A 17869-nucleotide genomic window follows, 5' to 3' on the forward strand; every position below is an offset into this window, starting at 1 on the left:
TTTTTTCTCACTTTTGTCTTGTAAATCTGCAACTTTTTTCGAGCAGATTTGCCACTTTAAATCTCTTAAATCTGCAAAAAAAAAATTCTTGTAGATTTGGCACTCTAATCTAGTAAATTTGCAACTCCCCACCCCTGGTTTGTATTTTTATTTTTATTCATACTTGGCCTTAATATGCCATCATAATCAAGTTGTCCTCGTACAACAGAGAGACATGGGGACCCCGTTTTGATATCCACTTCGCCCGATAAAGGGTTAAAATATGAATAAATCTTAACCTTCACTGCATTGGCTCTTCATAAAATCATCACACAGAATTTAACCTTACTTGTCTTTGTCATACTCGTTCCCGAACAGGATATTCTCCTTCAGCGAGTGATTGAGGATCCAGGCCTGTTGAGCCACGTAAGCGAAGCCGCCACTGACAGCAACGTTACCTTCAATCAGGGTCATCTGCAACACAAAAACAGGGGGTTGGAAACGGAGAAAACATTCTTTTTGAAATTGTAGGTTTTTTGGCGTGGCACCGAGTGTGGATAAAAGGCTCCAAAAGACTGTAATTGTTTGCTGTTATTCATGAAGCGGAAACTTGAAGTGAACAATCTCACCTGTCCCAGTAGAGCAGACAGAAGGGAGCTCTTTCCGCTACCGACACCTCCACAGATGCCAACCAGTGAACCCTAGAAAGGGATACAAACAGTGGCATTGTGGGGAATTAGATAAAGCAGATAAAGGTTAGTCCTACTCCTTAACCCATTGAAGCCTGGAAAGCGGATACGTCATTTTGTAGTATTTGTGTAAGCCAGAGGTGGGCAATTCATTTCCCCAAGGGGCCACATGACCAATACCACGAAGGTTGCAGGGGCCAAAATGTAGAAATTTACTAGATTAAAGTGCCAAATCTACAAGAAAAAAAATGTGCAGATTTAAGAGATTTAAAGTGGCAAATCTGCTCGAAAAAAGTCGCAGATTTACGAGACAAAAATGGGAAAAAAACAACATTTTTCTTGCAGATTCATCACTTTAACCCATAAGAACCTATGGTGACACCCTTGTAACAAACACTTTAAAATTTGTGCTAATTTGTTGTTAAACAGCATTATTAATGTCTCAATTTTTATATGTTGTGGAGATGCAAAGAAAAAGTCAAATTTGTGTTTCTGTAAGCAGAAAATGTCTAGTTTATTTATTTTAAAACAAGAAATATTATGAACACAAATACCATAAATGCCCGATGTAACGTTTATGTCACATCACAGGGGCCAAAACTCTGAACTAAAACTCTGAACTAAATTCTGCTTAATATTAATGTAATCGCTTTATAAAATACAGTAAATTATCTGGTTTTGGGCTGCTGCTGATAGGAACACATGTTATGATAAGACTGTTAATGTGGAGTAAATCAAATATAGCAGTAAAAAGTAGTAAATACTCCAATCACTATATCACTTTAACATTTATTTTAAACACAACTGTAAATGTCCTTTAGTAAGCTTCCTATTTGTGTTTTTGTATTATATAGCTTGTTTTTCATGTTTGTACATTTTCAAGGTGTTTAACAATGTTGAGGTGCTTTTATTTTGAAAAAGTGCCGTCCAGTGTGAAACAGGTGCTTTCATTTTGAAAGGTAGTGACAGGAAATAACCGGTAGAACGGTTAAATGAAAAAACGAACGGTAAATAATAAAGAGTGCGTCATAATTCATATAAAGTTGATATAAAGTATCTAAAGGCTTCTATAGTGGCTGACTGACAGGACACAAGGTCATACATATTAGTGGCTATATTTGTTGTCTTAACTATAGTAAAAGTGTTGTTAGCTAGTGCTAATGTTTGCTATTTTTTTCAAAATAAAAGCACTGCGGTTATATTGATTTTCTTTTCTTTTCTTGGTAACCTCACGCGGGCCGGACAAGGACAGCCAACGAAATTAGCCAATTAATTTAATTTCTATCTGCTACAGAGGCTGATAAGTCTATTATTTAGTAGAAGAGAAAAACTTCAGGTTTTAGGGGATTATTTTAAAATCGCCCAGAGGTTTTACAGGCGTTTCAGGCTTCAATGTGTTAACCCTTTGATGCACAACATGGGTCAAAAATGACCCGCATTTATTTCCCCTTTTATTTATTGCTTGCTGTGTGTTTCTGTGCTATCTGTTTTGATATCAACTTATTTTATGATTGAATATTCTAAGTATTCTTTAAATATCTTGTTTTTGATAAACACAGATCATTATTTTCATTTTGCTTCTCATAATTTATGAAGAAAAAAGTTTTTGTATTATTACATAGCTAACTACTTGGCTAAGTAGCTTGCTAAGCTAACTACTTAGCCAAGAAGTTAGCTAGGTAGTTAGCTTAGCCAGCTACTTAGCTAAATACTTAGCCAAGAAGTTAGCTTAACAAGCTACTTAGCTAAAAAAATGGATATGGCTCATTTTTGACCCGTGTTGTGTACTAGAAGAGTAGTGACAGACAAAGGGATTCTATTCAAAATGAATAAAGGAAAACATAGAAATTAGGATGTATGATGATCAAAAACAAACTAATTGAGGAAAACCTGGAATACTGAATGATGAATTATTGCAAAGATATAGAACATAAAAACTCTGTCGGGTCACTTTAGACCAGGGGTCTCAAACTCAAATTACCTGGGGGCCGCAAAGACACCAAATGATGAAAAAATACATAGAATTACCAAAAAAGACAAAATAATTTTAAAAAGACACAAAATGACCAAAAAACCCCACAAAATTAGAAAAAAAGAAACAAAATGATTTGAAAAAGACACAAAATGACCAAAGAAAGACACAAAATTATTTAAAAAGACACAAATACCAAAAAAAGAGACACAAAATTACCAAAATAAGTAATTAAAAGGACCTTCCACATTAAACTTTCATATCAAGGTGGGGGCCACAAAATATCGTCTTGAGGGCCGCAATTGGCCCGCGGGCCGCGAGTTTGAGACCCATGCTTTAGACCCATGTTGTGCATCAAAGGGTTAAATAAAGATGCCCTCTATCCATTTATTGTATAAGTTTGTGTTTTTACCCTCTTGATGCGCAGGTTAACGCGGTGCAGGGTCTTGTGCAGTGGCGGCCGGATGCTCTGAGTGGAGGAGATGGTGCTTTGTGGACTCTCCTGCTCCATGTTTGTGAGGAGACTTTGTGCGTTGGGACCTTCCTTGCCTCCTTTGCTGTCCTCTGTGGAGATATACAGGGTGAGCTTCTCCCGGCGCAGCAGCCGCTTCATGCCTCCTCGCTTCTTCGGAGACGGGTTAGGTTTTGCAGGTGGAGAGCGCGCCTTTTCCCAAGCCAGCGTGGCGTCCTGAAATTCCACCGCATTGCAAGGATCCTCCATCTTGACCAACACGACCTCTCGGTCATCCATCATGAAGAGCCTCTGTGGAGACAGACACACCTGGGTTACTTTAGGAAACATTTAATTTAGACTTTCTTTATTGTCATTGCACAAAAACAAGTGAATCTGGCAACAAAATATCATTGCTTGGCTTCCGCACAGAGCTTGTGAGCAGAACCTGTTAATAAATACACACTGTGGACTGTCACAATATATATACACTACCGGTCAAAAGTTTTAGAACACCCCAATTTTTTCAGTTTTTTATTGAAATTCAAGCAGTTCAAGTCAAATGAACAGCTTGAAAGGGTCCAAAGGTAAGTGGTGAACTGCCAGAGGTAAATAAAAAAAGGTAAGCTTAACCAAAACTGAAAAATAATGTACATTTCAGAATTATACAAGTAGGCCTTTTTCAGGGAACAAGAAATGGATTAACAACTTAACTCTATGGAGTCTTGGGCTATTTTGTCCATTTTTGAATTCTTTTCATGTCTTTGTAAGTCATTTTGTGTCTTTTTTGGGTCATTTTGTGTCTTTTTTTAGTCATTTTGTGTCTTTTTTTGGTCATTTTGTGTCTTTTTTTGGTCATTTTGTGTCTTTTTTTTACTCATTTTGTGTCTTTTTTTAATCATTTTGTGTCTTTTTTAAATCATTTTGAGTCTTTTGGTGGTTTTTTTTTGTCATTTTGTGTCTTTTTTTGGTCATTTTGTGTCTTTTTTTAGTCCTTTAGTCCAACATAAAATGTGATTTTGAATCTTTTTTTTACTTTCAAAACACTATCATGCTTAATAAAGAATTTTAAATGCTGCAAATGTGCATTAATTTCAGAGTAAACTGAGACATTAAACTGCATAATTTTCAATTAAATTCTGGAAAAGTTGGTGTGTTCTAAAACTTTTGACCAGTAGTGTATCTATATAAATATATATAAAAACTTTGAAGGGTGTCCAATATGTACATGAATCACTGCACCCTCAAAGTTAGCAGCAGTGTCTAATGTTGTCCACACACATTTTTAAAACACGTTCATGACTTTATTGACTTTTTGTTGCTGTGCATTACTAAAACAAATTAATGAAAAGAAGCTCAAGGTTTCTGCCTTTGCTTATGTTGCAGAAAAAGATCGTTTAAATGTGGTTCAACATAATTGCGATGTTGTGAGAGATGTATAGCATGTATGTTGGTTCATTATTCTGCCTGATGCTTTAGGTACAGTCTGTCCTTTCCTTTACTACCTCATTATGTTATTGTGCACTGCATTAGAGCAGAAACACAGAAAGCCTCGAGCCTTTTGGTGCATCTTTTCTGCTTTTGGCAGAAATGCTTGCTTGCTTAACCCTCTCTGGCTCTGTAAAGCCAACACTCACTAAGATGTGACTTTTACCATGTGTTTGGAATGCAGCATGTTGAAAATCAGCATGTGGTGTGGGTGTTTGTGCATCAACAAGAGCATCATTTGACTGACTCAGAAAGTAGTATAGGCCTACGTACACTGTAAAAAAATATGTTTAATTTACAGTAAAATACCGGCAGCTGCGGTTGCCAGAACTTCACCGTAAAAAAAATACAGTGAGTGGGTTTTCTACTGTCACTTTTAATGTAAATATCGGCAAAAACTGTTATTTAGACTGAATAATCCTGTTATTTTTAGGGTAATTGTGTCTTTGTTGACATTATGGTATTTATCCATTAATTTTACATATTTTTTTTCAAATATTTTTACAGTTTAAGTTTTGTACTATTCCTTTATTTACGGATAACTAAGTGTCTACTACAGTAATATACATTTCTGATGCTATTTGACAGTGTTTTACTGTAATTTCTACAAAAAATTTTCACAGTGTAGCAATTCATCTACGGTCAAAACACAAACTGGGTGATTAGATAACATGCTTTGTGTGTTTTATTGCTGGTTTAAGGCAGTTCAGGGGGCTCTATAGTTTACAAAGTTGTCTTTATTTCTCACCTGAAACCTTTTGACGGCGACAGCACCCTCCGACAGTGACCTCACAGCCAGCGGTGTGACTTTGAGGGAAAAGGTCATGGAGTTGAAAACTGCAACTACAGTGAAAGCCTGAGGGAGGAAGAGTAGAGATGGAGACAATTATCAGCAAAATACTGACCTGGGGCTACACCTGACTTTAAAAGAGGATGTAATTATGCTCATTTTCTGGTCCAGACTTGTATTTTGGGTTTCCACTAACACATGTTTACATGCTTTTACTTTGAAACATGGGGTTTTTGTCAAACTCTCTATTCACCATCTGTTTAAAACACTTCAGATGGTGATTTCAGCACCTTTCTCTTTAAGATATGCAGAAATCATTATCCCAAAAAAGTTTTTCTAACACTTGGTTAATGTTGTGAAAGAATCAATTTTATCCCACACTGTAACAAATTGCTGTAAGAAAACAGCCAAATTGTGACAGTAACATACTGTTTTCCATTAAAAAGGTATTATACTGTAGAAAACAATGCATTCTGGGCAATATTTGTAGGTAGCTTGCCATTTCCCATAAAATATATGATATATATACATATATATATATATATGTATATATATATATATATATATATATATATATATATATATTTATTTATTTATTTATTTATTTATATTTATTTATTTATTTATTTTTTTAATGGCTGTATTTTACTTAGCTAACTCATTCAGTATATGGTTTATTAAAATTACTGAGGTTACAGTGAAGACAGCGCTTAATTCGTAGTAATTGGCTTTCAGACAGTAATATGCTCTATTTACAAAAAATGACTGCATTGTATACTGCAACAATATTTCAACTAGCTTCAGCACTATACTGTGTTTTAGTCTACTGTAAAAATCAATTAAATGCAGGATTTTACTGTAATTCAGTATGTGGTTTTATCACAGTAACATACTGTAAAGTAAATAAAATGTAAACTGTAAAATTAACAGTAGAATGCTGGCAACCCTGCTGCCAGTATTCTACTGTTAATCTACAAGACAATTGTTTACAGTGCAGCAAGAAACCAAACTGCGACTAAAAACTTTAAAAAGTCCCCTTTAATTGCTCAGCATAGAAGAGAACTGTCACCTCAAACACATTTTAATAACATCAATTTAATACTAAGAATGTTTCTGTTTGTAACAAGATTAGAAAAAATAGTATAATCTGAATAGTATCAACAGTGTTCGGTTGCTGTCTGATGGATTCTTTTGTAAAAAACATGATTTTATTTTGTCTTTGTTTTGTTTTGTTTTTGTTTTTTGTTGTTGTTGTTTTTTGTTGTTTTTTGTAACCGAAATAAAGCATTCATTCATTCATTCATTCATTTATAGAGCGCATTTCATGTACAAAGCAGACTCAATGTGCTTCACAATGTATACACATAATTACAGTTAAAAAAAACAACAACAAAAAACACAGAAAAAACAAACAAAAATCGATTACAAATTAATTGAAGAGTGCAGGTAGACAAGCTATTCCATATTCACCACATATACACTTACTTACTCACACATGTGCACCCAATAATAAATAAATAAAGTTGAGTTGAGTTGAGTAAATACCTGAGCTGCAGGTAGATTACCATTTTCTTTAACAGGAGGAGCAAACCTGTTCGAAGTGTTCTGTTTTGTTTGTTTTTATTTTTCTGTCTATGTAAATGCAGCTATTTGAAAATATGGAAGTTGAATGATGTATGTCAAAGTGTTATAAACTGAAAATAAAACAAAAATATTGTGGAAAAAAAAAAAAAGATTAGAAAAAGTAGTATAATCTGAATAGTATCAACACTGTTTCCAGTGATACAGATAAATCCACAGGGGAAATATGCAGTGAACATTGTGACTTTAGGTTCCTATATATATATATATAAATACCTGAGCTGCAGTGAGGTCATTGCCCATAGCCATATGCAGGGTGAAAGTGCACACGCTGGCTATCACCACCACAATCGGAGCCACGCCCACCGTGAGGCTCTGCACGACCCCGGCTCTCTCCAGTATCCCCCTCTCTTCTGAGCGCACCTCTGTTGAGGAGATAAGAGAGGGAGAGGGGTGATAAAAAGGCAAAGACGGGCTAGAAAGCGAGAGAAAATGAAGTGAAGGGTTGAGTGACTCCCAAAGGGTTCTCCGGCAAACATTCAATCAACAACACCATGAGAGCCACTAAGCAGCACACAGCGAGGGGACAGAAATAGATACAAGAGGGAGGAAGAAGAAGGTCCCTCGTCCATATATGGTGTGAAAGCGGCTTCAAAACCTGCTGGACCTTGATAAGTCTACACTGTAAAAAAAAAACCTGTTGTTTTTACGGTAAAAACCTGGCAGCTGTGGTTGCCAGAAATTTACCGTAATAAATACGGTGCAACTTTTTCTAATATTACGGTAAAATGATATTAGCACTGTTGATTTCATGTTTAAGATTGCCATTTTATTCCATATTTTACTGTAAAAAAGAAAAAGTTTTTCAATCAAAAGAAACTCTGTTCTGCCATATAATTGACAAGAAAATACGGTAACACTTTCTATGAAGACTACATCTATAGTGCATTATGAGCGCATTCATAGTGAATTATAATGCTCATTATAATCAATCATAATGCATTATGACTGCACTCATAAACACATATAAAGCTTCATGATGCACTATATCAACAGTTATAAATATAGCTTATAATGACTTATAAATCCAAGTGTCTTATGAGTGCTCTTGACTGGTTATAAACTACAGGCTGACTGATGAGGCTTATAATACATTACAACTACTCATACCCCTCTATACACACACCTCAACAATCAATTGTTATAAGGACTCATAGGATGCCATAAGTATAAATAAATGATCAATGTATGCTTTAAGTAAAGTGAGGTTCATATAGACGCATCTATAATGCAGTATAGCTAATCATGATGAATCATGAAACATCATGATTAGCTATACTGCATTATAGATTGCATAATGCATTATGATTGATTATAATGAGCATTATAATTCACTATGAATGCGCTCATAATGCACTATAGATGTAGTCTTCATAGAAAGTGTTACCAAAAAACCTGTTGTTTTTACGGTAAAAACCCGGCAGCTGTGGTTGCCAGAAATTTACCGTAATAAATACGGTGCAACTTTTTCTAATATTACGGTAAAATGATATTAGCACTGTTGATTTCATGTTTAAGATTGCCATTTTATTCCATATTTTACTGTAAAAAAGAAAAAGTTTTTCAATCAAAAGAAACCCTGTTCTGCCATATAATTGACAAGAAAATACTAATACTAATTATAATTATAAATGCTGCATAATACAAAGATTTTAACATTAAATATCACAGTATATTTCTGTTAGAGAGATATGGTGTTTAGTACATTTAAAAGTGAGAAAAAGTATTTTTACAAAAAATAAATGCAAAAATTATAGTGATGGCTTGTATATATATTACAATATATTTTGTTACAAACAAGGTGCCAGTGTATTTTACAGTGGAGTTATGTATTTAAAAAAAAAAAACAAGTTTTGGCTGATATATATATTTACAGTGTTTCATTGTTACTGAAACTGAATTAACTCATTTATCATTTTACGGTATTTTACTGTCATGGTTTAGCAGTTTTTCACCGTAAAATCTACAGACATTTTTTACAGTGTACAAGTCTTATAGACAATCCCCCCCCCTCCATGTTTATATCTCCCAAATGCACACTGCACCCAGTTCATTGGGTGCAAACAGTGGAACAAAAAAGCTTGTGCATCTTTAATTCAGACCCAGCAGCACTGTGTGAAATATGAGCACTCCCTCATGCCGATACATGTTATTCTCTATGGGATTCTCTTTGGATGTTATGTGTCTTTCTGTGCGCATTACAAAGCAAAAAGTCACACGCCCCCGGGGCAAAAACACTGTGATCATCAATTTAACAACAATTGTAATTGAAAGGAAATGACACTGTAACTCTTAGCACTCATTGGCCATTAAGTAGAATGGCAATTAATTGTCATTATAATAAGGTAATCAAAGGACAGAAGTGAAAACGAGCCCCACCTGGCTAATTTGAAGCGTGATTAAAAGGGGGAAAATTATCCTTATCCACAACCTACAGCGAGGACCTCGTGAGAAAAAGGCCATTGCTAATTCATGGATAAGTGGAGGAGCCCGGACAGTCATTGAAGGTATCATAAGGCTCAGCACACCTTGCAAATTAACCTTGAAGCCGAGGGATTCAAACCGGCCTTGATTGTTGAGGATTGCACAGGGAAAACTTAAACGGCGCCAGCTAATGAAAATGGATTTAGGGTCAGGGTTATCTCGCCAGGTCGCTAAGAGGATAAGTCTAATTTCCAGTGATAAACTGACCATTTAGTTTCTAATTTGCCACAGTGACAGGTGTTAAAATGAGGTGACCCTCTATTCTGAGAATAAAAAAGCCTAATAAACCACTTAATTGCATGAAGTTTGCATCTCTAGACCAGCTATTCTCAACCTTGGGGTCGGGACCCCAATTGGGGTCGCGAGATGATTTCTGGGGGTCGCCAAATCATTTTGAAAGTCAGCTCTGTCTCCACTCTGTCAAAGTGTTCATGTGTTTTAGTCTTTTTGGTCATTTTGTGTCTTTTTTGGTCATTTTGTTTCCTTTTTTTGGTCATTTTGTGTCTTTTTTTGGTCATTTTGTTTCTTTTTTTGGGTCATTTTGTGTATTTTTTTGGTCATTTTGTGTCTTTTTTGGTCATTTTGTTTATTTTTTGATCAATTTGTGTCTTTTTTGGTCATTTTGGGTATTTTTTTGGTCATTTTGGGTATTTTTTTGGTCATTTTGTGTCTTTTTTGGTCATTTTGTTTCCTTTTTTTGGTCAATTTGTGTCTTTTTTTTGGTAATTTTGTGTCTTTTTTGGTCATTTTGTTTATTTTTTGTCAATTTGTGTCTTTTTTTGGTCATTTTGGGTATTTTTTTGGTCATTTTGGGTATTTTTTTGGTCATTTTGTGTCTTTTTTGGTAATTTTGTGTCTTTTTTGGTCATTTTGTGTCTTTTTTTGGTCAATTTGTGTCTTTTTTTGGTCATTTTGTGTCTTTTTTGGTCATTTTGTTTATTTTTTGGTCAATTTGTGTCTTTTTTTGGTCATTTTGGGTCTTTTTTTGGTCATTTTGTGTCTTTTTTGGTCATTTTGTGTCTTTTTTGGTCATTTTGTTTCCTTTTTTTGGTCATTTTGTGTCTTTTTTGGGTGATCTGAACTGTGTGCGTGAGATTCTGTTCAGTGAGCGGGGGTCGCTGACAACATGCATGTTAAATTGGGGGTCGCGACTCAAAAAGGTTGAGAACTACTGCTCTAGACAGCTACCCCGTCCCTGACCACAAACATGGAGTGGGCACTTTATTATGATATCGCTGAGTCACTTGACGGCCACTCACTGTGAATATTCTGTGCGAAGGCGTCTTCCCAACAATACATCTTGATGAACTTTATGCAGCCCAAGATCTCGTTCATCAGCCTCACGCGGCGGTCGGTCACCACCACACACTTCTTGCGGAAATACGCCGTCAGCCTTGATGCGAGCATCTGTCCAGACGGGAAGAGAGGAAATGATGACAAGAGAAATAAGTGGCAGGGGAGGAAATGAAAGCAGACACAATCACATTAGCCGTGCTGCAGGCCTGTCCACGGGACCAGAGTGATAAATGCCTTTCACATCAATACCAGGGTCTCCGGCTGTCAGCCTCCGACTTAGACTGAGTGTAATTTGAAAATAACAGCTACAAAATTGACAGGAGATTGATAGGCGAAGAGTTATGATGCTTTTAAAAGTGCTGGATGTACTCTTCAACAACCCTGAATTATCTTAAGACGTCTGCTAACCAAATTTTTTTAAATTCTCTCTCAGAAAATAATGACTCAACAATAAAAAAAACAACATCTCTGGTCACTAACTTTTTTTGCAGAACTTTAAGAAATTCCTATAATTAAATTGCTTGTCACAGCTGTGATATGTATGAGCATAACTTTTAGTAAAAACTTTTAGAAATGGTTGTAATTAAATTGTCACTGCTATAATGGGTGTGATCATTACTCGGTATGAATTTTATAAAAGTCTGTAATGGAACTATATTTTGTCATTGATGGCAATTTACATTATTTTTAAAAACTCTGACAGATGTCTGTGTTGTTTTTAATCTATTTTAATTTGTGTGCCTGCAATAAAAGCATCATGTATTTGGTCTCTGTCTTTCCAACAGCAGCACTACACAACAAAACTTCCTTTGTCCCACTGTTAGAGATGTTTGAGCCCAAGTCGTACCATGGTGGGGTAGAAGAGGATGAAAATGGCCGAGCCCAGCAGAGCAGTGGGGCCCAGGAAGTACGTAGTGTAGGACAGACCCAGTATTCCCACCAGGGGCCCCCCAGCCAGCAGGCAGCCCACCGACACGGCTTCATACAGCCGCTGGCCGTCACTGGAGCAGATGTTGATCAGCTGGAAAGAGACACAGTGATTTGTATTAGAAATTAATTAAAATACACTACAGGCCAAAAGTTTGGACACACACGTTCTCATTCAATGCGTTTTTCTTTATTTTCATGACTATTTACATTGTAGATTCATCAAAACTATTAATGAAAGCTCAATTGCTTTTGCATCTCTGGTAGCCCGCAGACGTATCTTACTTCATTGGAAGGATAAGAATCCTCCCTCCCCTAACTCTTGGCTCAAGGATCTAATGTCATTTCTACATTTAGAAAAAATCAAGTACAGTATTAGGGGGTGCTCCGACAACTTTTATAAAACTTGGAATCCCATTCTTTCCCTAATTGAGTCTATTTCATCGTTAGATGATTAACATAGATGGTTCTAATTAAGATAAATTGATGTAACTTTTAAATGGCCAGTAATTGTTTTTAGTATACTGATTTGGTGGTCAAACTCTAGGCACAACATATACAAATTGTTATAGCTATTTTTTGTTTGTTTTTTCCAAGCATTCTGTATATCTCCTCTAAATGTCCCTTTTTATTTTATTTATTTATTTAGTATCATATTATTTGTTTGGTTTTATGTGTATGTATATGTATGTGTGTATGTATGTATACATGTGTATGTGTATGTGTGTGTGTATGTATGTATGTGTGTATGTATATATATATATGTATATTTTTATTTTTATTTTTCGTTTTTTATTATTGTTTATTTGGCCACTGTTCACCCCTCCTGTTTATATGGAATTATGTACTTCACAAAAAAAGTGTGAAATAACTGAAAACATGTCTTGTATTTTAGATTCCTCAAAGTAACCACCCTTTGCTTACTAGAATATAAGACATGTTTTCAGTTATTTCACACTTTTTTGTTAAGTACATAATTCCACATGTGTTCATTAATAGTTTTGATGAATCTACAATGTAAATAGTCATGAAAATAAAGGAAAAACATTGAATGAGAAGGCGTGTCGTACTGTATCTAAAGTGAACTAAATCTCTTTAAACACATAACCCTTTAAAGCTCACCACTAAGACTATAAAATCAATTTTTACAAATGCAGTTGTCCTTATTCCCACGTTTACTTGTCGGACAATGATTCCTCTTAAGCTGTGTTAATGACTAATCTGAGTTGGACTCCCCTCCCCGAGGCTGTGGGATTTGTCGAGATCTAAGCCGAATTGGTGTAAGAGCAGAAATTAAATCCATCTCAATCATCATCTGCACGTGGCGCCCTGCAGCGAGGGATGCTGTAGTTAATTTGGTGATGAGTCCCCCTCCAGGATTAGATCACCTACCTCGCCTGGACTGATGTCTTTAGTGCTGCGTAGGCGGAGGATCTTGTGGAATGCAAAAGTAAGAGCGGCCCCACGGAGGCGTGCTGCAGTGCGGTAGTTGACGGCCCACATGAGCGCCATCGACCAGGAACGCATCACTTCCATGAGGAAGATCCCGGCGACCAGACCCAGGCCGTACGGCACGTAGGTGACCGGGCTCTGAGAATACTCCAGCAGAGCTCGGACCAGCAGAGCCTGGGGAGCAACGGGGAGAAAAAGAGGGGAAATGAGTGGAAAAGAAGGTAAAAGAGAAACAGTAAACCCCCTTCTCATGGGCGGTGGGTGATGGACGTAGTGGCTCATCTTAAAGTGGAACAACTAAGATATACGACTCAAGGCTCAGAAAGTAAATTCAAAAATCTGTGGCAACCGTTCCTACTATATCAGTAGTTCTCAACCTTTTTGAGACGCGACCCCCAATTTAACATGCATGTTGTCACTGAACACAATCTCACACGCACAGTTCAGATCACCCAAAAAAGAAACAAAATGACCAAAAAAAGGAAACAAAATGACCAATAAAGACACAAAATGACAAAAAAGGAAACAAAATGACCAAAAAAAGACACAAAATGACCAAAAAAAGAAACAAAATGACCAAAAAAGACACAAATTGACTACAAAATGATCAAAAGAAGACACAAAATGACCAAAAAAATACACAAAATGACAAAAAAGGAAACAAAATGACCAAAAAAAGACACAAAATGACCAAAAAAAGAAACAAAATGACCAAAAAAGACACAAAATGACCAAAAAAGAGACACAATGACCAAAAAAAGACACAAAATGACAAAAAAGGAAACAAAATGACCAAAAAAAGACACAAAATGACCAAAAAAAGAAACAAAATGACCAAAAAAGACACAAAATGACCTAAAAGACACAAAATGACCCCAATTGGGGTCCCGACCCCAAGGTTGAGAACAGCTGTACTATATGTTGAGAAGCTCCCCGTAGACTAAATGATTTCAAGGGCCCTGTGAATTTATTTATTTACTTATTTATTTTACTGTTTTTTGTTTTTACTTCTCTGTTCACCTCTGTCGGTTTTGTATAGCTGATTTGCATCATTTGTGAAGTTTTACCATTATTGCTTTTCTTTGTGTCAGAATGTCTGTTTATTTTTCTTATTGTCATTAACGCTAATATATTTGGGACATTCTAATCATGTTTATTTTTATTATTATTATTTCTTATTGATTTTATGGTGTGCGCACAATACATTTGAGTTTCTGGATGTGTTTGAGTTCATGGATGTTCTTGTGCTGTATGTATTATAAAACCCAATAAAAAATATTCACATAAAAAAAAAAAAAAAAAAAGAGAAACAGTAAGAGAACAAAAGGCGAGCAAAAAAAACAGCTCAGACAAAAAAGCAGGAGCAGGGAGAGACATAAAGTGGGACAGGAGGCGGAGGAGGAAACAGAACATTGAGATGAAACGGAGGGAAGGATTTAGGAGATGCCATAGATAGAGATAAGCAGACCACAGGAAGGAGAACAACATAGAATTAGAAGATAAAAGAGAATATTTTAAATCAATAGATTAGAGATGAGTTCATGAGTAAAATAAGCAAAGATAAGACTCTTCTCTATTCTCACTTTTTGTGCAAGGAAGAACATATTGCTGAAGTGGATAGACTGTAAACCCCCCACAATAGCTGGATGGCATAAAGTTATTTTTGATATGTTACCCATGGGATACTTAACATATCGGTCCAGATGTATGACTGAAGCTTTCTCTAGAACCTGGTCCCCATTCCTGACTTATTATTATTTTTTAAATGTATGTATGATATGGCTTACCCCCTGTGGTTCTTGTTGTTATGGTTGTTGTTTTTGTCTAAGACAGCTCTGTTTGTTTGTTTTTGTGGCTGTCTGTGCTGGTTTGTGTAATGTATATTTGGCTACTCATAATGACATGCTGTATATATGCGAAGGAGCAGAATCTTTACAGCTTTATTTTTTTTTAATACATGTCATAACCTTCCATTCATGTTTCTCCAGCCGATTGCTTTATATTTGTATTTATCTTTATTTTATTTTTTCGTTGTTGTTTTTGCTATATGAAAAACTCAATAAAGATATTGAACACAAAAAATAAGCAAAGACAACTGGGTAGGTAGTAATTTAATCTTTCATTAAATCAATCATTTGAGCATGTTTAATGGATACGGCATAGATTTTGGCGAGGGTGAGGTTGTTTTGTTTTTTTAAATTTTGCAAGTTTAACCTCAGCTCCTCGAATTATAATACAGACAGTAAAACCCTTATGGACTAAAGTGTCCCGCTGAAGCCCATTAAAACCACGAGGTTGTGATGCTATACGGCCATTACAGCATAAAATCATACATTTTATTACATCAGGCTTAGTCCCCTGGCTTGAAAAACATAGTGTTTACAATTTTCCACTGGATTAAGCCATTTTTCTTATTTGCCCTATGGCGTTATGATCAGGACTGATTGTGGTTAACTCATTTAAAGTGGAAAATAATATTAATATATAGTAGTTTAGGATGTTGACATTTGTGTCCTTGAGGTAACAAATGTTTCGGTAACTTGTAATAACCATTAATTAACAAGTAATAAGGCCCTTGTAAGTCCTTACAAGATGCTTATTAACATTATTGTGTGTTTATAAGCTTATATAAATGTTAATAATGGCATTAAAAACACCCATGACCCACCCATTATGTCTTTGCCATGCCTTTATTAATCTTATTTTGTTTGCTTATTGATATTAAAATATACTTTATTGCTCATCTATTATAAGTTAACTATAAGTTAACTATGCTTTTTGCAACTACCGGATCTAAAGCGAGAACAATGCCTTATTACTTGTTAATTAATGGTTATTAAGGACCTTATTATAAAGCGTTACCAATGTTTCTTTAAATCAAAAAAAAAATGCATAATGTTGCCAATCAATATACAATATAAGACACATAATAATACATAAGTGAGAGGTTTCGTACAACAATTAAAGTTGCATACAAATCAATATTGTTGCCAATTAAAGATGCATTCCAACTTGTAAAAAAGGACAGAAAGTTACCCCTTTTCATTTAGTGTAAAGATAATAATTCATTTTTTTTGTGTGGCATTAATAAAACACTAAATTAAAAGGTTAAATTCTGAATATCATTAGTATTAATAGTTGGTTGGAGGATTTAATTCAGTGACAGTGGAAAATAATATAAGTTCATTCAGATGAACGTTTTTAAAGTGAGAACTGCAACATTTTAGTACATTAGATTAGTAAAAATACATAAAATAAAATTGTAAATTGTAGAACTGCAGGGAGAATTTACATAACCTGTCTTTATCAGCAAGTGCACAAACTAAATCAGAAGGAATGTGAGACACATGCGTCATTGTGTAAGATCTAAATCCAGTTAATGCTATTAGTTGCAGCAAGTAGCAAGCACACAGTGTACACATAACATCACATCAAAATAAACAGCTTAGAGCACAAAGAACAATGAAATCTATCCAGTAATTTCATGAACTGGGAATTCCAAACATAATGACCATTTACTTTAAGGGTTTAAGTTGATTATTTATCATTTCTGAGAAGGAGTGTTTATAATTATCTACACTTTGATTCTCTCTCTTGTCTGATGCTCATCTAGGGGCATTTTTTTTCTGGAGGAAAATCGTGACTTGGTACAAACCAGATCAGAGGCAGAAAGCAGATCAGTTGGGAAAATGTTACAATATTTTGAGCTGCGTTGAACAAAAATTGCAGCAAATTTAAATGAGCGTGGAGTGAACACAACCCCGTCATCATAACACAGGTTGGAAAAATGATACAAGAACAAGAAGAAAACTTCTTCTACGCTTCATTATAAGATCAAAAACAACCAAAAATAGATGCAAAAATGACCAAAGATGACACAAAATTATCAAAATAGGCACAAATTGACCAAAAATACATGTAAAAATTACCAAACAACCAAAAAATAGATGCAAAAATGAACAAAATAGATGCAAAAATTAACAAGAAATGAAATAGCCTGTATTTACTAATTAATCAATAACAGGTCTTTATTGTGTGGGGGAAAAAATGTAATTGTTTCATTATCAGACCGCCATTACATTTTTCATCTATCTATCTATTTCAGGGGTCCACGCACCACACTTTGGGAATCCCTGATCTATGGCATTAATGTGGGTATCACTATGCAATGCTTTGTAATCTCCCAGTACGTTTTCATTTCAATTTCCACACCAGCGTGAAACGGGATGAAGCGATTTTCAGGAAATACACCCAGGGACTTGGGACAAGCCGGCCACCAAGCTGGAAGGCACATTATAGTCTAGACGGAATTGTCCAAAAAGTGAAAGTGAGTCGGGAACTGGCCTACTTTACTTATTTTAAGGGTGCTGAATCCAAAAAAAATGGTTCCCAAGCGAAATTTTGAATTTTTTGACCTTCTCATTTGCATATCAAAATGGCGGCCGTTTTTTTGTAAGTAGGCAATCAAAGATGAGGAAATTAAGTTTCTGAGGCTCAGTGTCTTTTTTTATGTATATATATATACATATATATATATGTATATATATGCAAAATACCAACTTTTAAGGTGAAATTAAGCATCATTTGTGTCATTTTTTTAAGGCCGACATAAATATTCAATCAATATCACTTTTAAATGTTCCAGTTGGTATTTTGCATATATATAAATACATAAAAAAGACACTGAGCCTCCACTATAT

The 17869-nt window shown here is 35.3% G+C and overlaps 1 protein-coding gene across 2 annotated transcripts in view; it reads right to left on the reverse strand.

Moving 5' to 3' along the window:
- Positions 1–17869, reverse strand: part of wu:fb13g09 (ATP-binding cassette sub-family C member 5) — a 78103-nt gene that overhangs the window by 28383 nt on the left and 31851 nt on the right. For both annotated transcript variants that reach the window (XM_059345854.1, XM_059345853.1), the window contains exons 5-12: positions 13110–13343; positions 11638–11811; positions 10754–10901; positions 7227–7375; positions 5328–5435; positions 3053–3403; positions 609–680; positions 329–453 (exon numbers count right to left, since the gene is read on the reverse strand). In XM_059345854.1, coding sequence (XP_059201837.1) covers positions 329–453; positions 609–680; positions 3053–3403; positions 5328–5435; positions 7227–7375; positions 10754–10901; positions 11638–11811; positions 13110–13343 — 1361 coding nt within the window. The remainder of the gene's footprint in view (positions 1–328; positions 454–608; positions 681–3052; positions 3404–5327; positions 5436–7226; positions 7376–10753; positions 10902–11637; positions 11812–13109; positions 13344–17869) is intronic.

Source organism: Centropristis striata, chromosome 12 (genome assembly GCF_030273125.1).
Source record: "Centropristis striata isolate RG_2023a ecotype Rhode Island chromosome 12, C.striata_1.0, whole genome shotgun sequence".
Taxonomy (NCBI): domain Eukaryota; kingdom Metazoa; phylum Chordata; class Actinopteri; order Perciformes; family Serranidae; genus Centropristis; species Centropristis striata.